The following is a 23495-nucleotide window of genomic DNA, read 5'->3' on the forward strand; positions in this document are numbered from 1 at the left end:
AGCTGTTAGCTTCATTAGGTTTGCCATGAGAAAGAAGGCTTATCCTGAAGCTTAGGCTGTCAGGAATGTTTCTTGGTGTACACGGGCAAGTGCCCCCACTGCTAGGCAAGGACAGGGCAGGAAAAAGTGCTTGTAATGTAGTACATCAGGAGGACCAGTTCTGTAGCACAAGCCCAGGAGTGGCAAAGAGTAATTACCTGCTGAAGGCTGAACTTAACGATCAACAGGCCCAAATGTAAAATTTGAAGTCCACATTCCTATCTTGTACGTCTCAGATCATGCTCTGGTGTATTATCTGCCTTCTGACGAAGGGAGGGGAGTCAGTCCTGTTTGTAATGAAGTCCACGTAAAGGCTGTCATGGACTTAAATTGGCCCTCGGTTGATATGCTGGTGTTTGTAGCTGTAAAAGAACTGAAGTCACATAAACAAGTTGCAAAAGTTATACATATGGGTTTTATTACATGAATAACTTGACATACTCCTCAGTAGTTGGTTACAAGTGCATTTAATTAATGTTTTGTGGACATCATAACAGTCGGAATATTTCAGCTGAACAGTCAGTATTTGGCTGAAGTCAAGCCAGTGCAATTCATGACATAACCATAAACAGGAAATTACAGGTCTACAATGAGGTTAGACTAGATAGATAGCAACAGCATATTTATTGTCACATCAAAGCATTACAAAGTATGAAAGCCCAATATTTCAACTATCTCTAAAATGGTATTTGTACAAACCTGTTGTAGATACCTAGATGTAAGGATTCATCACATTGGTAATGCATCGCGTCTGTCTCTATTTTTGGAAGTTATTTCTATATCCAAAACTATTTGGGGCAACAAGAAGAAATGTAAACATCTGATGGTCCTTTGAAAGTCCATTCTGAGAAAATACATTGTGTGCCACAGGAAAAGTGCATCCTAACTTGTGTGTCTGCTATGGCCAGTTTGACTCTCAGATTCACATAGCACCACGGATTTATCCATTTCTGCAGTAAAAAGTTACAAAATCTTTGTATTGACTCAGAAAAGAGAAAACAAAGTCAAAAGATTTTTTCTTCTTCTTTCTTTAGAGGAACAGCAGTTAAATAAAAAACCCACCCGACATTTAAACAGTTACCTCTTATGTACAAAGGAAGCAAGAGCTAGCAAAGCGCATAGCCAGTGAACAGTCTTTATTATTTTTTTCTTCAGGTTCAGGTACCTGAACATAGGAATTTATTTACAGGTGGACAGCTGTCCACAGAAGTAATAATCAGAATGCTTCTATTTGGCTAAAAGTTGTATAAAAAAACACACTTTTTTTTTTTTTTTTCTTCAAATACTTTCCAAATATATATATATATATATTAAAAGTATTCAGTATTTCCATTAGTGCCAGAGTTGGAAGCTCTTTCTCATTTAAAAAGTTACCTTTGTGATCGTAAGTGATGCCAAAGCCCGAGCACTGCGCTCAGAGTTCTGGGCTGAAGGACTGCAGCCAGAGCCACAGCAGACCCGCAGGACATCACGGGTTGCAGAGAGATGCAGCAGTGTCCTTCTGTTGCTGTTACAGGCCACGTCCTGGTAGGAGGATGTGCCAGCTCCAGAGAGCCCCCCCGCAGCACGCTGAGCACCCCACAGCTCCACGTGCCCCTCCTGGGGGCAGCTCCTCTGCTGGTGTACGTGCTACAGCCATGGGAGCTGTGGCTGCTGAGAACCCGTGGAGACCTGGCCTCAAGCATTTGCATCATGTCACTGGGTTCTCTGCATCACATTGCAGGGGCCCTGGTAAGGAATATGCTTTTCTTTTAAGCACTGCTTTTTTTTTTCTTTTTTTTCTTTTTCTTTTTTTTTTTTTTTTAATTTTATTTTTATTTTTTAAAGAAGGACAGTGTTTAAACCAAACCAAAATCCCAAATCCTCCAAAGTTCTGGAAATATTTTGTATGCAGACAGCTGGGATGGTCAGGTAGCTCAATAAATGGGGAAACATCATTTCTGTGCTAATTCTTGTAAAGAATATAAAATGAAGGGCCGCAGCCCATCAAATACAAATACATACTGCAAAAATATTTCTCAGTCAAGCATAACCTAAATGAACGCACATCTCTGGATAGATAAAAATACCACTGCTGCCATACTAGTATCAAATATTTGAATAGGTTGCATATCAGAGAAAGATTTTATTTTATTTTATTTTATTTTATTTTATTTTATTTTATTTTATTTTATTTTATTTTTGGTCTTTCTTCCTGCAAGATAAGCCGTAAGAAACACACTTAATTCACTGATCAGACTGGGCTGATGAATATTACAGCAACAACCTGAAATGGAAGTAATAACATTGCATGCAGCACCTTTTTCCATCATTTTATTACAAACAAAACCTCCATTTTTCACCTCTTCTAATTCTTTCAGACCAGGGCCTGACCCTTCCTCTCCTGAAGCCACACCAGTGCTCATAGTGAAGAACTGCATACTGCAAGCGCTGCCATACACCTGCAGTCAGAGGAGGCTCCTGGGTGCTGTGTACCATGGAGAGGTAAGGACAGACCTGGGGCTGTGGTGGCCAGAAGAGCTCTCACAAGGGGACTGTGAGGGCTGTAAGCCCCATCTGCAGTGACCTCCTCCTTGGCATAGCTTCTTCCAGCACTGCTGCAGACTCCCACTGACCCCGTGTGAGGCAGCAGCTGCTGATCCCGCTCTGCTGCCCAATTGTGGAAGACGTGCTGGAGCTGGAGCAGCAGCCACAGCCCTCTGCTCAACCATGCTGGGCCCAGCCTGACCTCAGTCGCGGGTTCCAGCTTCAGCCATGGCCCTGCTCACTGCTCCTTGGGCCCCACAGCTCTCCCATCACACATCTTGCCTTTGTAAAGCACAGAAGCAAGACAGGAGAGAATTATATGCTAAAAAAGATGAAGAGCACTTCATCTCCTGGAGTTTGGGAGTTGCTAACACTGAGGAAAAGGCTAGATTTAACTGCTTAGAGATACAGTTTGCAGCTGGATGAAAATGCATAGTTTATACGTATACATTCATTTACATAGATCAAAGGAAGTCTCTTTGCTATGTAGTTTAATCACCACCTGCCTTCAACAGAAATGCGATCTGACAAAGCTACAGGAGGGCAACTAAGCACGCATCTTGTGGATTGATGGGAACTCAATGGTGTTTCCCAAATAAAGCTGTTTCTTTTTCTCGTTGTCTTATTTTGAGATGCTTTTAAGTCGTTTTTCATTCAAAGATTGCTGTTTCTTCAAAAAATGTGTAACGTAAGTGGGGATTGTGAGAGATTCCAGTTCAGTTGTGGCCATCTGAGTATCAGTGTGCCCTGCTCTGAGGTGTGTGGACAAGCACAGCCCTAAGAGACAAGCAAGCAGACCAACAGAAATCTGTTTGTAAATACAGCAGTGAACTGGATTAAAAAGTGATTCCTTTGAAACACTGAAATTCCCGTTCAGTAGCAAGTAGTGCTTTGCTGCTTTTTTTGGCAATAGCTAATATTTTGAAAACTCTACGAATTTGCTCACAGCTTTGATTTCACGCTTTGGAACCGAGCTGCTTCCCATGAGGAATGTCTGTTGTCCTGAGCGTCCCTGACCACACAGCAGTGATAGAATGGGCGGGATGGACCTAAAAACAAGCAGGAAACCTGGGTTTAAACGATGTTTAATCTTGTTTTCCATTTGTCCTTTTCCCTCTTTTTTTCTTTCTTTCAGAAGAAAAATTGTTTTCTCACTATATCAGGGTGATGTGCAACACAACATAATTGTAACAAAGACTTTCACTAATCAGAATGTTCTGAAAATAGTAGTGACTTTGTTCATGATTCCTCACGTTCACGGTTTTTCACGTTCTTAGTTTTTACTTTAGGAAGAAGTTATGAGATGACTTAAATCCTTATTTGAACTGATCATTCAGTTCGAAATGGAAAAGCAAGAAGATTTTTTTTCCATATAAATACTGAATTTTAAAAGTGCAGCAGGATGAGATTTCTTCTTTCTAAAACCCAGTGACCAGAAACAAACTGTTCATTTCCTGAATTATTCAAATAATTTGAGAAGAAATTATTACTTTACTTAGAAGAAGTTACTCTGTCAAATGCAAGTTTAGTGCATTAACAAACTCAGGAGCCAGTGCTTAGCAAACTACATACTTTCAGTAGTCTTCTTTCACGTTTCAAGTGAAAGCATATTTATTTTCATAGATTTAAAGATACTAATATGCACGTTGCTAATTTCACAACTGTTTTAAGAAAAATAATCAAAACATTAGAGTAGCATCACTTGTACTAAGGATGACTGCCTACGTATCTGAAGTTTGTTGGAAGTGCTCTTGATTCAGCATGCAAAATCAACTCAGATGTGGACCCAAAGACCTTAAATCCTTTTTTTCCCCTAGAAAGTAACAGCAAAATTCCTAGAGAAATTTTGTAGGGCTTGAGTTTTTCACCTAACACCTGTGGCAGTGCAAAGGCATTTGGATGAGTTGTGGCCAGGTTCCTATGATTTCTGTACTTTTCTCCTGCTGCCAGTGCAACAAGAAGACAGAGAGGGAGATAACAAAGGTCTTCATGGTGGCATTTTGCTGTTCTGAGAGGGGTTTCAGCTTAAGAAACAGTGTCTGCTGGCTGATGTTTAGCCAAGCACAAGTGACCAGCAGTGGAAGAACGTCACCTACATCTGTGCCACTGCCTCAGATTGGCAGAATCAAATGAGATTGCCAGTATCAGCTACTGGCAAAAGTCTCCTCTTTCTTTTCAACTTTCCTTCAAACACATGCAAGAATGCAGAAAGCAGCTGGGCAGCAGGGCTGTGTGTGCTGCCTGAAGAACCACCATGCATCAGAATCCCTTGGCCCTGCTTATCAGGTGAAGCTGAGGCTGGGTGAAACATCATGGCAAGATGATGCATTTGCAACTCAAGCTGGGACTGTCTTCACACTGTGAGGTCGACCCATCTATTTCTGCTGGCACCCATGGATGCAGAAATGAGAAAACAGAGCTTCTGAAGGCTCTGAAGAGGGCCGGGACTCTGCTGCATGGCTGACAAGGAGCTTCCACGGGGATTTCCATCTCCCACCAAAGACTGAGAGCCTGTGTGTACAGCTAGGGAGAGTGCTTCACCACGTGAAGGAGGGGGCATCACAGTCCCTCGTTCCCTTCACTGCTCAGCTCTGCAGGATGGGTGCCGCAGGCATACACAGTACCAGCTGTGATTTGGAACAAACACAGTTTGGACAAAGTACAAATGTCTTTTTCTTTCAGCATACGCCACAAAATTTCAAGGGATTCTGTGCAGGGGCAGAGAAATTGGTTTCCATTTAAAGCAGGGAAACTGGCACTTATACTAACCTACATGTGGACATTGTTAGGGTCCCATGCTTGACAACAAAATTCTGGGGAAGACGAGTTCTTCGTTAGTGCACTTAGGAACAAGAAGATTGTCTTTAGGACACTGGTTCCCCAAGCTGGAGGGGATAAAGCCAGAAAAAAACAAACAGAAAGAGCATCTTGGCTTCTCATGATAGGTCAGTCATACTGGCATGAGTGCAGCCCCGCAGAGCCAAAGGCCATCTCAGGCTCATATCAATTGAACTAATACAAGTCTTTTATATAAGCAAATCCAATGGCTCGAGCTTTGTCTCCTGTTTATTCATACTCCATTTACTGATACTCCAGTGGATACTCATGTTATCCATAAATATATTGAATTTCCTAAATAGTAAATCATTTCAGAGGCTATAATATTTCTCAGCGCTATCATTAAAAATGTTTCCAATCTAAATAGTTCATTTGCTACATTTTATGGAACTTGCATTTTTATAAAAACATCTTAGTTTCATGGTTATTTTCTAGGTAAAACTAGAGTAACAAAAAATTTATTGTTTTGTATATCAAAAATAAATGGCCTAACAAGTGACAAATATATAAAGTGCAATGCAGAGCACATTAAAGCTCCACAAAAGTAAATTTACACTGTAAGAGAAAATGCTCTGATTCTAAAAATAAAGCAGAAAAAGAACTTCAATTTACTTTATACTCTCTAAAACAATATTTGATAGGAATCAAAGGAAAACCAATCCATGCAGGCTTCCCCTTCATGACTAAGAGACAGAAGGATGCATGGATACTGTTGTCTTATGCAAGCAGCATCTATGAGAAGTTCTGTATTCATTAACATCAGGCAACTGGGCTCTTGCTTTTCTACATACTCATAATGTGTGCTAAGTTCAATCCTGTCTTCATCAGAAATACTTCTAAAATATAAAATATAAATAGCAGATGACTAGGAAATATAATTGCTTTTTTTTTCACATAGTGTAAATAATCATAGTGCAATTGATTTTCTCCTTCTCCAAGTACATTATGAACACTTCCCCACCAGGCCCCAGCATTCCCCACCACCGTCCTACTGACACTGTACTCCAGAGACCAAAAATCTGCAAGAAGAGATGGATCTTTCTATTTAGGAAAGTTCCACTACCGGGACAAGAAATGTATCCTTGTTCTCTGTGGCCCAAAAATCTACAGAGAGAAAGAGAGCACCTCCCCTTCGTGCATTAGCTGAAATTAACCCAAATAACATCAGCTTGGCTCCAGGGTGTACCTGCGGTCAGGGCAGGACTGAAGTCCCCAGAGGTTGCTCTTCATGTCCCATCAGTCCTCCAGTATCTGCTTAGCAAAACCATGCCACACTTAACATTATGGTTATTACACGGGATATAGGATTATTGATATAACTCCTGTTTCTTTCCCTACAAAATCATTTTCATATCAAAATCGATGCTGTGTTAATAGTACTCCAGGAGTTCTGAGTGAACAGGTGCCAGTGCAGCTGTAGGGGTTTGGTGTCCAGGCCCTTACTGAGCCCACAGCTGAGGCAGGAGGGGCTATGGCCCCATTACCGTGCCTGCCACATGAAACGCAAAGCTACCAACCCATGAAGCAATGCTCCGATACAGCCTTAGGCATTTTATACAGGGCTGTGCTTTCAGGAGAGGTCCAAGCCAGCACAACCTCGGATAGATCTCTCCAGGCCCCGGGAGAAAGAAGAGTCTGAGGGGAGGGGCAGGAGCCCAAAGGGCAGGAGCCCAGGCTTGGGCCCATCCAACCTGCTTTGAAATGGCAGTACTAGGCAAAACCAGGGCAGTCCCATTTCACTCTCTGAAAAGAAGAACATTAATTTCTCTACAGAGTACTGGGTGACCTCCTATCGGGTGGCCCAGGTTATGCGACCAGCCTGGTGCATGCAGCTGCTGATGGCGGTGAGGCCATGATGGGCTGGCAGCCATCTTGGATCCTGCTCTGAGAAACCACCTTCCCACACCTGACAGTAGCGAGATGCATGGCACACTGAACACCACATGCTAAACAGCTCTTAAATCCATCCCTAAATGACACATCCAACCTAGTCACTCTGGTATCACTGGAAGCTCACCAAGGCCTTCTAGCAGCAGTAAGTACATCTCTAGGTACATATCTACCCTTCTCACGAAGCCTGACTGCACATTTCTCATTTACAGCACTCAGAAAGGGAGACACATAGGTCTGTAAGTCCTAGTGCCAGTGGGAACAATCACATGGAGGAAAATCCAATGCCTCTTCTCTATAGCTGCCACCCACAGGAGCAGTCCTAGTCATTGAAGTTATCCACAGGGCTAATGGCAGCTCTCCTGAGAAAAAAATGGAATGCATCAAGCTCAGCTCTTTACAGTGCATTTTGCTCTTAATTGTGCAACGTGACATCTTATCAGAGTTGTAAATGAAATCAAAAGAGACATCTGTAACTGACTGCTTTGGACTCATGCAAACTGCAGGATGAGAGATGCCGTGCAGGACCTTATCTACAGGCAGGGTTCGTGCAGGCTTCACAAGGTGCTCTACTTAGAACAACACCTGCTCTTCCTCTCCTCCTCAGACTAATTAGAAGTAATTCCTGCTATCTGCATGACCAGGAAGGGAAAAGTGCTTCAGCACCTGAATGAGGACTGTGCTACAAGGTTTCCTCTGTGCAACCTTATTCTCGAGCCACAGGCATCAGTCACATGTAGAAACAGCCAAGACACAAGATTCATTCTACTTTCTTTCTCTGAGCAATTTTGCTTCATGTCTTCCCTCAAGGCTCAAGTCTGTTGCTGATATCTATCTCTGCTTGTTCTTTGGCCCCTTACTGGAGGAAGTCAGAAGAAAAGAACAAACCCCTCCTATTCAGCAGATGGAATTGTTCCAATCTTTCACTAAAAGATGGATTCTGAGAAGATGACAAAAACAGTAACCAATGGAAAAGCAGTAGTATGTCTTTACTGTACAGCAAAAGCCTAGGACGCGCCACACTGGGCACCCTGTATTCTGCAGACCTCACAGTGCAGTAGGAGAGAAGATATTCTCCTGGAACGAGGTGAGCAGCCCTTCCATTCACATTCACATTCTTTCCATAACAGAACTACAAAGTAATCTTTTTGTACATATCTATTTGCTTGATGGACTCTCTTCTCAAGACAGCACAAATCATTATCATGCAGGGTAGTAAAGGAAGAAATCTCCCCATTTCAAAGGTACTTTTAAACGAACAAGATTTCAAGCCATGTATTGCTAGGTGGGGAATATCTTCACAATCAGAGTTCTGATTGTGACAAATAAAGCCTGATAATAATGGGCAAGAAATGAAGCAAGATTTACTCAGAAGGCAGCATTTTCTTGACATTACTGCAAATTCCAGACTGAATTCAAATTAAACTATTTTTGTAACCAAGGGTATTTTTTTTTTTTTTCAGTAATCCAAAATGTGTATAGCTTTGTAAAGGTGTTTAAGCTACTTCTGCCACATAAGACAACGTACCACTATTCTACGTAATTTACAGCTTCTCCTCTTCCTTTTGGTTCTTCTGAAATCCCACATTCCGTTTCATAACTTACAATAAATGGTTATAAAATCATACCAACACAATAATTTTGGAGAGGTACTTACATCCCAGTGCTAAAGAAACTAGTTTTACAAGAGTGCACATTTGGCAGTGATGTATCCACACATCACTTGTTTCCACAGTTTAGCCCTTCAGAAGTATTGCACCTTACTAATAAGGCTACAATTTTCATTACAATATAAGTACTGATGTTCTTTAGCACTAGAAAATTACACAGGGACAACATCATTTGTGTCTTAAAATCACAATATCTTCGTGTTTTAGGTGAACTTCCTTATTTCCTGATGTCCTCAGAGCCCCTTGCCTCCAGGAGTGCTGTGTGCACCACAATACAGGTGGGTGGCACTGTACACAACACTTCCATGCAGCTCACACACTTTCTGATGTGCTCAGGTAAGTTCCCTTCCACTTGAAGGCAAATAATAGACACCTCTCACCTATCTCAGAAATGCTTTCACATGGTAAAACATACAGTTACAACGTTTCTTTTTTCTCACATTCCCATTGCAATGCAAAAAACCCTGTGGGGTACAATGTTAGCATGTTCTTTTTTTTGCTTGTTGAAATAAATTGGTAGGAAGTAGTTCAATTATAAACAAAGTACGCTTCAATCAAGCAATCATATAAACAAGAACCCTTTATATTTACAGCATGTTCTGAAAATATTTATACAAATGTATAGGTTTGTACTATATTTAGATTATGGTTTGAGCTCATTTCCTACATTTTTCTAACAGCTAAAATGTCTGTTTTGTATTTGGAACTTCATAAGTGATAGTGTTAAGTGAGATCACGTTCACCAATTAGTGCTTTCTTCCAAGTTTAATAATTCAAGTAGTGACATATTGCTCTTTAAATCTGCCTAGAATACAAAAAAGAAATAATCAAATTCTCACCCATCTACCATTCAAATAAAGCTACATCCTGCCTTTGCAGCCTTTCTGTGGTCCCTGAGGAAATCTGTGTTAACCATATCTCTTTTTTTGTTAGCGTTCCCAAGGCATTGTGTATAAACAGTTCAGTAACTTCTGTTTATCTGCACGTTACACACTGTATGCGAATGGCCGTAGGGTGTAACATGGTAACATAAAGACTCTGAGGTCAAACATAAATTTTTGAACAGGACTAGATTTAAATGCAAATTAGAAAACGCGGCCTTTCCCATTGGCAAAGATGTTAAAAATGAACATGTAAGCACATCAGAGACCATGTCTAGCAAGGACGCACATCAAGAATCTGGATTTAATCTCGAAACCGTACTCTGACAGTGTAACATTGTGTATTGTCCAAAGTAACTTAGAAGCTGAAATAGTATTGGCATTGCTTAATTAACTTATCTAAGGGCATTTTAGATCTCTCCCATTAACACTGAAGGAAAAATATTCTCGGCGTTACGTATTATAAAAGCAGAACACTGGCTTGTCAATGAATTGATCATTCCCTTACATTTCAAATGAATTCTTGCTGCTAATACAAACAAGAATAGGACCAACAAGGATTTTATTTTGCTTGGTGCCATCAGAAGCAGACCTTGTTCTTGGGTTTTTGCTAATGCGTTACCAATTATTTTGCTAGACGTGTCATAAAGCTGTCATGTACGTATAGTAGCCCAAAATCTCACAGTACTGCTTTCCAGCAGCCCCCAGCCACCTGCCTGCTAACCCCTGTCAGGCGCAGGCTGAACCCCCTGCTTGGTGCAGGTCTCAGCTCCGGTGCCATCACCTACGGGAAGATGCAATAATGTGGAAACAGAAGATAAAGGTGAGACTTCACAAACATATCCTGACTCAAAGCTTTTAAGAAAAGGAGACTATACTCCTACAGATGACTTCAGTTTGAGCAGGAACAAGCCTCTCTAGCAACCTGCTGGATCTCTACATACAGCCAGCAATCTTTACATTTCATGTCCGGGTTCTGAGGTGATTTTTCAACAAATTTACAGAGGAAGGATGAAAGAAATCACGTCGCATTGCCATGCTAACAGCCATGACTGACTGCCCTGCATCCTGGGCTGGGCGGCTCCAGCTGCTTCCAGCCCATAGCATTGACAGGAAACCACAGCCTGTCCTGCGGGTGGGGATAAATGAAAACCACAGTGTTCCGGGGCAAGGAAATCCATGTCTGAGACAAGACAGAGCTGAAATCCACTCTTAAATGCACAACCTCTAAGAACTTTCTGGGAAAGCTTTGCCTTCCACTGTCTGCCTGTCTGTTACCCTAGTGAAGGGGAGAAGGAATGAAGAGAGTGATGCAGATGACAGAACGATGCGAGGAATCCACGCATTGTCAGACACTAATGATCACAGCGGGCTACTGACGTGGGCAAAGCAACTTGAGGGACTGGCCTTCTGCCCTCCTGTATCACTCAGGTCCTGTAGCTCCAGCTCATGCCATGATGGGTATTGATGACACCAAGTGCAAAGCTGCATGCTGCTTTGTGGAAGAGTTTTTGCTCACTTTGCATCTTGTGTAACCCCTTACACTTGTGCAAGGCACTAGAGAATCAGGCACATCAGGATGGAAACAAATGTTATGAATATGACGACTGGAGTTTGTAATGTCCAGTAGCTGCTATTTCATAGAGAAAGGTGGAACACAATCACGTTTTCAAACTGCATTTCTTAGAATACCTCTTTTTCCAGATTTTTTTGTTGTTGTTTAGGGGTGGAATAAATGGGGACATTTATCTCTCCTGTGAAGAAAGATTGAGGGAACTGGGCTTGTTTAGCTTGGAGAAGAGAAGGCTCCGGGGAGACCTCATTGTGGCCTTCCAGTACTTAAAGGGAGCATATAAACAGGAGGAGAATGACTCTTTATGAGGGTGGATAGTAATAGGACAAGGCAGAATGATTTTAAACTGAGACAAGGGAGGATTACATTGGATATTAGAAGGAAGTTTTTCACACAGAGGGTGGTGACACACTGGAACAGGTTGCCCAAGGAGGCTGTGGATGCCCATCCCTGGAGGCATTCAAGGCCAGGCTGGATGTGGCTCTGGGCAGCCTGGTCTGGTGGTTGGCGAGCCTGTACATAGCAGGAGGGTTGAAACTGAATGATCATTGTGGTCCTTTTCAACCCAGGCCATTCTATGATTCTATGACACGGGAAGTAGCTTTGTGCAAGCAAGAGAACTGAAGAAAAGATTTGGGAGCTATGCTGCTGATAGCCACTGGGACACTGACACGGGCAGCTTCTCTAAGCAGCACCAACAGCAGTATTTGGTTACATGCTAACACAGATCCTTCCATCCTTACACCTCAGGGAGAGGTCCCAGCTCTTGCCATAAGTACACACACACCCAAGCACCCGCAGCACTCAGACACTGCATGATGAACTCTGGCCACTCCTCCCGACTTTTTTGAAAGGTCAGACGAAGGCCTATAAAACTACAAACACAGAAATTACAAGAAATGGTGGGTACCAGTGATGAGAAATGAGCCAAGGTTCGAGCTGTCCTTCAAACCAGTTCCTCCTTGGGAAACAAAGGATCTTCATCTTTCTGGAAGGACTGTGCAGAACTTGGACACAAAGCATGCATCAGCAGAACAGTAACAGAGTGTGAAACAGCACTGAAGCGATACATGAAAAAATGGAAGAAGTTACTCCAGATGGTGCCTGGTAATGCCAGGACAGGTATCAATCTGAGCTTGAGATCTGAAGCACTGGGGGAAGGCCTCAGGCAGCACCAGGGCTGTACCACTCTAGGCCACAAGCGAGATGCAGCACCAAAATGCCACAGCCTAAAGATACCAAACTCATTCAATATAAACTCTGCTGATTGCCAATGGTGTGAAAATACGGATTGTTTAACACTGTCCTGGCAGAATTTATGGTGGATGAAGCATTTTCTGGTCTCAGCTTAACAAAACTTCTCTATCACACCTGATGACTTACAGCTCCTGTGCCTATATGTAATCTGTATGAAATGTCTACCAGAGGGCGATCTGTGCTGACAACAACACCCATCTTCTGTGCAGAAATCTATAAAGAATAATCTTATTACAATAATTCGTAAAGTGCCCTCAGGAAAGGTGCTCATGATGCCATGACATTAAGAAAATAACATACATTCTAATACATTATTTTTACAAAATTCTCCAAAGCAAACAGGCAAAACACAAAAGGAGGGGAAGAACAAATATATAAGCAAATACTGAAGGTCTTACGATAGCCAAATTAATTATGAAATGCTTTATAATCAGTCTAGCAATGCTTGTAAAAATAGGGGCAAATTAGCAGAAGCATCTCTGAAAGACCCAGGTCTAGTAAGTCTTACTACAGAAATGCACAAAGTGTCAGAAGATGAAAATGGAGGCATTTTACTAAGAAAACCAAAACAGCACAACATGCAGAGAAAACCCACATTTTGCTGGAAAAAAAACAATGTTAAAACAGTGGCTATGGATACCCAATCTTTCTCCTCCCTTCTCATCCCAGATTTTACATATACATACACATATGTGTGTATATATACACATATACACATACATATGTGTATATATTTCAGTCTACCTATGTTTATGAGCCTATCTCCTGTTGTTTTTTTAAATGACTTACAGAACACAATAGGCAAATAAGCAAGAAATTGCGTGCACGCAAGCATATCTTGCTGCTTGTGCATGTAAATTACACAATTTGTAAACAACTGCAGAAATAGCATGCTCAAATTATGCATCTGATTGCCCAATTAACTTGTTCAAAAAGAACCCAGATGACATCCTCCAGTAGCTTCTATTATATCCTTCACCTCTCAGTACTGCTTTGCTGAATTCCTAGTGCACGTTCTCAACGCCTGCACTGTTGTTCTGTGCTTTCACACAGGCTCAATAAAGCAGAGTTCAATAAAGTGAACTCTGGACCAGATTTTAGAAAGCTATCAGGATAATTAAGAATCCCTTACCTCAGACAGGACAAGAAAGATTAAATAATTAACAACAAAAAAAATCTGGTCTAATTTCAAACGGTATGAAGAAAAAAAACCAGAAATGTTGGGCCTCTGTGCCTCCAGTAAGAAGCAAAGTTTTGCTTTTCTTTTTTCCCCCTTAAGGTGTCTTGCTTTGTTTAACAGACAAGTGTCATTTAACGGTATACATTCATATCATAGTAAATCCTTATTTTATTTCTGCATTGAAATAATGGTCAGTTAATGGCAATTCCATATAAGTTGAGACAGAACACAGCTTCCCACATTCAGGTGTGTACTTCCTAATGGACAGAGACACGGAAGTACCCAATCTTTCCAACATCTCCAAGTATAGAAACCCATTACTTTATCAAAATGAGTTAAGAAATGAACTTTTACCATACATATGTTGCTCCTTTGCTGTTGTACTTCTTTTTCTGAGATGACTTTGTGGTATTTTCTTTACTTTTTTTTTTTTTTTTTTTCTTCCCCCCGCAAAATAAATTTTAGCAACTTTAATATGTAGGAAAAAAAAAAAGCTGAGCAAACCATTATCTTAACCATCTCTGAAATAAGAGAGAAGGAAGCAAGAGCAGAACTGCTGGGCTGGATCGTGTCCCTGAACAGGTATTACATGGAATCCTAGTGCATCTTCCAGCTCTTTACAGGCCTCCTGCAGCAACACGTGTGCTGGTCCAGCTGTTGCTCCTCCCTGTGAACAGGAAGAGTAGTAAGAAAAGCTACCGGACCCCCATTATATTCTTACGGGTTTCCATCAACCGTCATTGCATTTCTTCCCTCCACTTTGGCAGTGACGGATCTGCTGGTGACTGTCCATTGCTGCTTCTCCTCCTCCAAAGGGTCAAAATCCAGTCTGGTACATGAGTTACTCCGTTCCACTCTGCTGGTCTGTGTATGGTTTAAAAGCCTTCCAGGAGCAGTTTGTCCGTCTGGAAAATTCTGCCTTTTCTTTTCTCCTAGAAAGAAACAAACAAAAATCCCAACTCCTTCCCACAGCCCCTTTCCAAAAATATAACATCATCGTGATCATTCGTATCAGGAGAATTATTTAGCAGTCTCCAGTCTTAGTTACAGCTTTTGTTGAGTAAACTGTAGCTTATATGACTCTGAAGTGTTTATTAGAAAGCTTTCAAAAAGAGATCTTCGTTTCAGGAAAAGAAAAAATGTCCAGTTTAGCAAATACAGACGTTGGCAGCAAAGAGGCTGCAATGATTAAAAATGACCCAAAGGAGCAAATAGCTCAAAGAGTTAGCAAGGAATTCACTTTTCCTTTTTTTTTTAAAAAAAAAAAAACAAAAAAAAACACACAGAAAAACACTGATAGCTGCTCCGGTGTCAATACTTCATAAGACAGAATTTTGTTGTGTGTTCCTTATTTTGCTTTTTATTTTTACTTTTTTTGCTCTATTGCTCCACACAGGTTTTAATTAGTGCTTCTCCTTGGCTACAAGTGCTTCACTTGGAAATACAAAGCTCTCTTTGTTAAAAAAAAAAACAACCCAACAAATCGAAAAACAAATAATAAAACAAAAACCCCAACACCACATCACTGGAGGGAAACGGGAAGTGATACAGTGCAGGTGTAGCAATCTGCTCCTGTCGTTGTCCTTCCCCATCCCTAAATCCTCTGCATAACTTCGCTCTTCAGTCGATGAACCTTTGGCAGGCCTTCTTCCACCGGCAGGCAGTGCACCACATATCTCTGTTCTCCATCCCATAGACCTTCCGACACTTCTTCCCCTCCCCTCTCGGCTTCCTGTCAGAGAGAAAGGGAAGCTCGTTAACACTACGTTTTTGCAGTCTGGCCTTACCTCTCCAGGTCAGGACAATGAGTTCAGCCGTGTGCAGATGGCTGAGAACGCCCCAGTTTCTAAGAGACTGCGGTGTGTCTGTGAGCTGACCAAGAGCGATGAAGCAAGCAGATGCATGGCAAGGCTGAAGTCTCTGCAGCAGCTGCTGAGCCCGCTCCTTTCTTCCAAGGCTGGTGCACGGCCCATACTTTAGCCAGGCTCAGCTTGGTCTAGATTCATGTTACTTTAGCCACACGCAGTGTAATGGACAACCACAGCTATCCCACAGCGCAGCCAGGCTCACATCGCACACGAGTGCTCTCTGCTGTAGCGTTGCACTACAAACACATTGCTCAGTGCAGAGCAGCAGACCTTGGCTGCAGGCATGCAGCAGCTATGCAAAAGAGGGGAAGAGCTGCCAGCTCCTAAGTTTGTACATCCTTCCTGCGTGGTTTGCTGAGCTCACAGACTGAACAACATCCAGGCAATTAAAAACAAGTTTCAGCACTCAGCTGCAACGTGTTCTTTACTATGAGAGTGGTGAGGTGCTGGAACAGGCTGCCCAGAGAGGCTGTGGATGCCCTGTCCCTGGAGGTGCTCAAGGCCAGATTGGATGGGGCCCTGGACAGCCTGGTCTAGTATTAAATGGGGAGGTTGGTGGCCCTGCCTGTGGCAGGGGGGGTTGGAGATTCATGATCCTTGAGGTCCCTTCCAAATTGGGCCATTCTGTGATTCTGTGTTCACGTGTGCTCTTTTCCTCCCTGAAACCAGCAAGGCAGGCAGTACCTGTTTTTAAAGCCATCGTGATCGTCATGTATTCCATCCTACCACCATAATTAAAGCTCACAAGAGAATTGCAGAAAATGATTAAGATAAATGTTAAAATGGAACTTTTCTATTCAACACATAGCAAACCTGAGGAGCAACACTACAAGTAGTGACACAATGCTCATTACAGCAGTGCCACCAGACCTAGAGTCCTTAAATCAAATGAGTGTACAGACACAACTGTTTAATACCTGCATGAGATACTGCATGGCACACAGAAGCTGCCTTGTGATTATTATCTTGCATATATATGAGATTTTTTATTACTGACAATAAGCACAGTCCATGAATTGGGAACATCCCAAGTTCCATTTTATAGCACGTGCAATGATCCAAGAGTCACACTGAAAATGAAAAGCATAAAATCTTCCTTGTGCTCTCTGTTGTCTTTTTAGGGTTCAGTCACCTTTTAGGACTGTGAGAAACGAAGATTTTCTTTACTAGAAGAAATACAGCATTGCAATTTGATTTTTTTAATGCAACTTTTTGAACTTTTAATTCAAAGCAGACTCCGTTCCATCTTTAATGGAAGTGACTGTAGCTCCCATGTAGGAAGACAAGGCACAAAGCTTCACTCCATCTAATTTACCATAAGATACATTTTTAATCATTTGATCATTTGTCAAACATCACACTGATGTATGGAGATGAACTCACAAGACAGCCCAACATTTCAGAGAAAAAAGCAATGAAGTTCAAGATGCTCCAACTGGAACTGTGGATCTGCATACCACTGCTTTACAGGGGTGTTTAGATGTGCATCTGAACTCTAGATCTACCTGGCATAAGGCCTGCAGTTCTCCTTCACAGTCTGTGCCCTTTTCATTCCTCGACAACTCATTTTTCCCCTGAACTTTACTTTTGGTGCTAATGAAAAGCATAGATGGGTTATCCTGAAATATCCTAGTAAGAAGCTACCTGACAACTGCAACCACAGCTGGTGCTGTAGTTCTTCTGTTTCTGTGACCACCAATGTCTTATTTACTAAACACCCCCCAAGGTCTGAAGCTGCTGGTCTGTCAGCAGGAGCCAATGATCCCATACCTCAATCCAAACGCTACTCTGGGCGGTGATGAAAGAACTGTGTGGGACTGCTTCTGCTCTCCACTCCCGGCAGGACGATTGTGAGTTGGTGAGACCTGTCAATACAGGCAAAAAGGTCACTTATGAACTGCATGCAGACATGAATGCAATAGAAACGCACCTTTAAATCTATGGAAATCAAACTGCTGCTGTTTGTCACAAATAGAACTGCCTCCAGAAAAAGTAATTTGTGATACACAGTGGCTGACATACCAAGGAGAGGTCAGTAAACGGCATACAGACACGAATAATTTAAAGGTCTGAAGAAGCTGGAGGTGTAAATATGTACATGATATCAGCTCCACGTTGCTTTTCTGTATGTCTAGTCACCCATGCGGGTAAACTAGACTACAGAGCAGCACCACTTGAGGTTTGGGGGAATACAGCATATGCATGCATTCTTTTTTTCAAGAACTCTGAAAGGCTCTTATTAAAACTCTCTTCAGTTTAACCAGATAAAATAATTACAAAAACAGACCTCAGCCTGTGTTCAGATGAATACTAATAATCCCTTGTGAGATGATGGGATTTTGTACGTTGCTGCAACCTGTGACTCTTGTGGAGGGACAGCTTGAGAGAAGGGAGTTTGCTGCAGGGCAGTTACAATGCAGCCCCCCAGGTTTCAATGGGAGTAGGACAAGACTGTCCTACTGATCATGGCTGCTAACAAGCTGCATTGAATTAAGTCCTTTACTCTGCACTGTAAACGTTCTTGGCTCAGCAGCCCTCTTGGCACGCACAACAAACTCTTCCTATCCCCACACTGCTGGTAACATGAAAGAATTTATAGCCTACATATTTCTGTAAATCCATATCCGTGTTTTATTTCTCAGTGGTTTGTCAGCAGCCAAAAAGGTAGCCCAAAGCTATTTTAGAAAATTGCCTGTAATTGTTATGGGTAAGACAGAAAGTAATGGCTTGGAATTACCCTCTTAAGTTCTCTTGCTTGCTGCAGACATGCATCTTACCTCAGGGGCCAAATACATACAGAAAGGCATGCACAGTGCTCAGAGCAAAGCATGTGCCACACTGGCTCTGTCACACAGGCTGGTTGTATGTAAGCCTTGTGTGAGGTAGAGAAGCTCCACTATATGACTACAGCTTTCCATAAGGAGTTGCACTCATTGCAAGGGTGAGAACTAACACAGCCCTACTTTTGTAAGGCAATATCTCAATTACTTAAAAAAGCACAAGCGAAATGCAACTTTCATTTAATATGCAGTTATTTAGCATCGCTTTGCATTTACATCTGCACTTACACACATCACTTCCCACTACAGGCAAGCCTTTCATTCTTAAATGATCTCACTGCTGACAGAATATTCAAGTGTGCATGAACTTAAAAGGTTGCACTGGTTGGTTGTTTTTGGCTAGCAGCTCTATAAATATTACAAGGGCTGCTCCAAAAGAAATGCTTCTTATTTTGCTATGCTTGTCCCCAGTGTCAGAGGCAAATGTCTGCAGTGGCAGCAGGGGGCACTCTGACAAAATGGCGTCTGACATGGAAGTGTGTACGAAGCACAGATGTGGGACTGAATTCCTCCACGTGGAAAAAACTGCATCCACTGACATTCACTGACTCTTGCTGAATGTTCATGGAGACCAAACAGTGGACGTGAGCACAGAGAGGCAGCAAGTGCTGTGTTTCAGCGGTGGTGACAGTGGATCACCTCCACTGGTGCCGATTTTGTAAGTGTAGCACGTAGGCTCTTGCTCATGGCTGGCAAAAACGTACAGCTAATGGTGGTGACTGTGTTGAAAAACAGTGTGTTCTAGCTGAGAATGTGCTCTATCAAATAGTGTCACTGTGCTCTTTGTACTTGTTGGAGTTTTCCTGGAAATAAATAAGGAGGCATTACTACGACCTACGTAGCAGATACATAAAAATCAGCTCATATGGTTCCCAGAGTGCTTTATTATTCTGCTATCATCAACACTTCCTGAGGTTTTTGTACTGGGATTATTTTTGAATTGTACCTAGATCATTGGTATCTTCACATAATTCTGTGAAAGTGATTTGGCATCTCTTAAATTCCTTTGAGAAGTGTCAGCTCTAAAGCTAGAGTTCAACGTTGTTGCTTGAGCAAGCAAACTCAACACACACGTATAATCTTGTCGTCTTATGTGTCTGATTTACAGTGTGGATAATTACACTTTTAGATTCCCAACCCTACTGGCACCAATTTCTGCTACTCCACAGAAGGAGCCAGTTTTGTAATTGCTCTGTATCAACCCCATTGTTGTGAAATCAAATACTTGAGGAACTGCACAGATAGCACGCTCTGTCGAGGCGCTCTTGTTCAAATTGCTGACAGCATGATGTCTTTCACTGTGAGTTGTTCCTTGATAGAACTTAATAAATATTCATTGGCAGAGCACAGCGTAATTGATTCAGCCACTTTCATTTTTTATCAGACCTGCAGGATACCACAGTCTGAGAAAATCTCCAAGATTTGCCAAAGGTTGACATTAAGAAGCTTTGGAGATTCACTTGGTGAAGAAAAGGGAGGGAAATAGCATCTGTTATCACCATGTCTAATATTCATTGGCGGTAGGAAAAAAAGCTATATGGATCTTTAAATGAGCAATGTGTGTTATGCAATACATTGTAAAAATTCAAGAAGGCACAATATTAAATCAAACACTATCATATGAAGTGAGTTTACGATTAGGGAATCTTAATTTATAATAAAAAATGCTTTCCAATAAAATCAGAATAAATTATATATATATTTATTTCTCCTTGTTACATAAAAGATCTTCCATTACTTGAAGGCAGCGATTATGTTTATTCTTAGCACTCACCATGCTAGGCACTAGACACCTAATCCCTCTGAAGCTTTCATTAAGGTTTTTACCTTCCCCTACAGTATCCACACCTATAGTGCTTCACATTTAGGACTACTGGAAACCTATGTTTCAGCAAACAACCAACTTCTGTAAGAAAATACAGCCTCATACATTATCTATCTGAAGAAAGGGCCAGAGTTGACTTTGCATCTAATACTTCATTAAAAAGTGGTCACACTGCAACACGTATTAATATTAAAAATATTTTATGTACTACATACATCTTTTGTGCAAAATTACAGAACTTTCTGCTGTCAGTAGAGGCTACATCCCTGTAGCCTACTGGGGTCAGACTTCATACTTTATTTCTTTCTTTCTGCTGCCTTTCAACTATACTTCATCTTAAAAGTTCATTTAGATAACAGCTCTACTGCTTGATTCCAATTATCCTGTTAACATAACCACTGCCTTGTTAATTTTCTCTCCAGCCTCATAAGCAATCTCTTAGTGGCAGAAAAAGCAGCATGTAGTGACAGGTTCTGCATCTCCCAGAAAATTCTTTTTTAAGCAGGTATTTTAAAAAACATACTATCAATCCAGTTCTCTGCTTGTGGTCACCAAGACAAAAAAACACAAAAGATAAAAAACACTGTATTGCATTTAAGAGATTGGTGAGAGGGCTACAATCAGTCATGCAAGCAAACTGGGGCATAACTTGACTTATTTCTCTTCTGTACCTCTTCTGTCAAAATTACTGTTATGAGATACTGTGAAAACACACAAAAAGTTCTTAAATTTTTTTTTCTTTTTTTCTTTCTCTCTTTCTTTCTCTCTCTCTCTCTCTTTCTTTCTTTCTTTCTCTCCTTCTTTCTTTCTCTCTTTCTTTCTCTCTCTCTTTCTTTCTTTTTTTTTTTTTCTTGTCATTCACTTACTGGGATGCCGGTGAAGGTAACTGGAGGCGACTGCCAAGAGATGCTAAAGCTACTGCCATTGGGAGTGAATTTAGTTGACCCTGGAATGTTCACTGGAGGAGTGGCCTGTTTGAAAAGAAAATATTATTCCAGTAAGAGAACCATTCATTTTCCAAAGCATGTCAAGGGATCTTTTACTCCTTAAAACTGTAAATCTGCAAGAGAACTTCAGAGGTGGAAAAAACCTTCACAGTGCTGACAGTGACAAGCATTTTACCCTGTTGCTGAGAAGGATAATCACAGATAAGCCAGTAAGGGAGGAACATGTTTATACACTGCTGTTGTTAAAACCCTGTTTGGAGGAAGATGATAGCTCTCACAAGAAGCCATGCAAAACCTTTAAAACCTGGGTCTGGTAGAAAAAACATGAACTCAAGTACCATATTAAAAAAACAACCCTGTTTTAATAATGCCAGTTGGCAGCAAAAAAATAGTACAAATGATTAACCTACCCACAGTGATAAACAAGGAAGCATATAAACTGGTGGCAGCAGGTTAAAGTAACTGAAGATTGGATATAGAGGACTTTTGGACAACAGCATTAACAGTAACGGCTGGCCATTTTTCATTTGTCAAACAAATATTCCTATGATTCATCCCAATTAGAACAGTTGCTCTTATTAAAAACAAGAAGCTTGGGATTCAATGACAGCTGAAGCTAAAGCAAATATCTGAAGGACACTTAGAGTACAAAGAATTCTTACTTTCCTTCCACCTGGTTGTAACACCCAGTAATACCCTGGGTTGCTCAATGAGCTCAGCTTAGGACTGTTTGGTATTTTTCATCTTATGTTTTCCCTCAGTTTTTCTCACTGCCCCATGGAATTCCTTTCCTCCATCATTTTGCATCCCTATTCACTTGACAGAGTCAGGAAATTTGTAACCTCATATTACCTCACATTTACTCTGTCTAGCAGGAGCGCGAGCAGCCATTATCAACACAGGCTTCCCTTGACTCTTGAGATTCAAGCTTTCATCACAAAAAAAAAAAGACTTCATGATTCAAATTTATAAAGAATTTGCTCATAAAAAATGAGTTTTCTTTTTGTCTTTCAGTCACCTAAGTCTCACAGCAACACAAAGCATTTATCTAAGTAGAGGTTGTGTTTGAGGCTGCTGGAGTCACCTAACTGCTTCCCTGAACCACTATGAAGAGAAGGAGTGATGACAAACTGCTATCTGATTGTTCCCATTAAAAATATTCTTTGGAGCAAATTGCTGAAGCAATTCTCTGGAATCTCTCCAAGCAAAAGAAACCAAGGCCACTGAAAGATTCCATCTATTGCAGCTATGCTCCCAATGCTGCTGAGGCTGCAGTTCCAAGAGGTTAAATACAGACACATAAACTCCTCGAGGAAGCACATGTCTGCTGAGTTCAGTGAAATATAAAAACCTCACTGAAAGGCAACAGGAAAAATACAGTAACTCCATGTGGTGTGGTGTCTCCCCTGGCTGGGCTGGAGGACTCAAACACTGCATCCCACTGATCTGCTCCACATAAGCTGCTTCCTTAGCAAAGAAAATCTGAACGTGAGCTGGAACAGGGACCCAGTTTAAGAGAATGCCTTATACAGTATGGACAGGGTCATTCCTCACTGATAAAATGAAGTACGCAAAATGGAGCAACTTGACAAGGAGGCACTTGTAGGGTTCAGGCACATGCAGTATGATACCACGGAATACATCAGTCCAAATCCAATTCAAGCAGTTGAAACATTTCAAGCACAATTTCTCTAATCAAGTGTGTTATTCAAAGGCTGGAAAAAAAATGGAAAGGGCTGGCATATCCTTCCTCTCCTATATAAAGGAGGATTGAGTGAGTCTTCATACAGCAGGAAAGAACATGGCAAATAGAAATCCCAGATGATGCGAGCAGCCAGGATCTGGTACCTAATTACGGGAGAGGCAGGGCTTAAGCAAGACTGAGAAGAAAGTCCTTCTCTTAGCTGGCTTCATCAATGCCCAGGCTGGTGCACTACCTGATGCAGCTCCCACCTGAGGTCCCAGACTTCCACTCATGCTTTCCAAAGCACGTGGGAGACCAAACTATGCTGTTCCAGATATACAACAGAAGGGTTTTATCTGCACAATGCCATATACAAGAATTACTGTATCTGACAAATTTAAGAGTTCAGTTCTCCAGTGCATACGCAGGTCATGGATCACACCACTTCAAAGTCTCAATTCGTATTTTCTCATATGG

The 23495-nt window shown here is 41.5% G+C and overlaps 1 protein-coding gene across 1 annotated transcript in view; it reads right to left on the reverse strand.

The window, feature by feature from the left end:
• Nucleotides 1-431: 431 nt before the first annotated feature.
• The window catches only part of ZNF704 (zinc finger protein 704), a 94256-nt gene continuing 71192 nt past the window's right edge, over nucleotides 432-23495 (reverse strand). Inside the window, exons 7-9 of the mRNA XM_085221334.1 lie at nucleotides 21254-21358; nucleotides 17493-17587; nucleotides 432-15586 (exon numbers count right to left, since the gene is read on the reverse strand). Of these exons, the coding sequence (XP_085077460.1) occupies nucleotides 15475-15586; nucleotides 17493-17587; nucleotides 21254-21358 (312 nt within the window). The 3' untranslated portion in view covers nucleotides 432-15474. The remainder of the gene's footprint in view (nucleotides 15587-17492; nucleotides 17588-21253; nucleotides 21359-23495) is intronic.

This window comes from Meleagris gallopavo, chromosome 3 (genome assembly GCF_905368555.1).
Source record: "Meleagris gallopavo chromosome 3, MGAL_WU_HG_1.1, whole genome shotgun sequence".
Classification (NCBI taxonomy): domain Eukaryota; kingdom Metazoa; phylum Chordata; class Aves; order Galliformes; family Phasianidae; genus Meleagris; species Meleagris gallopavo.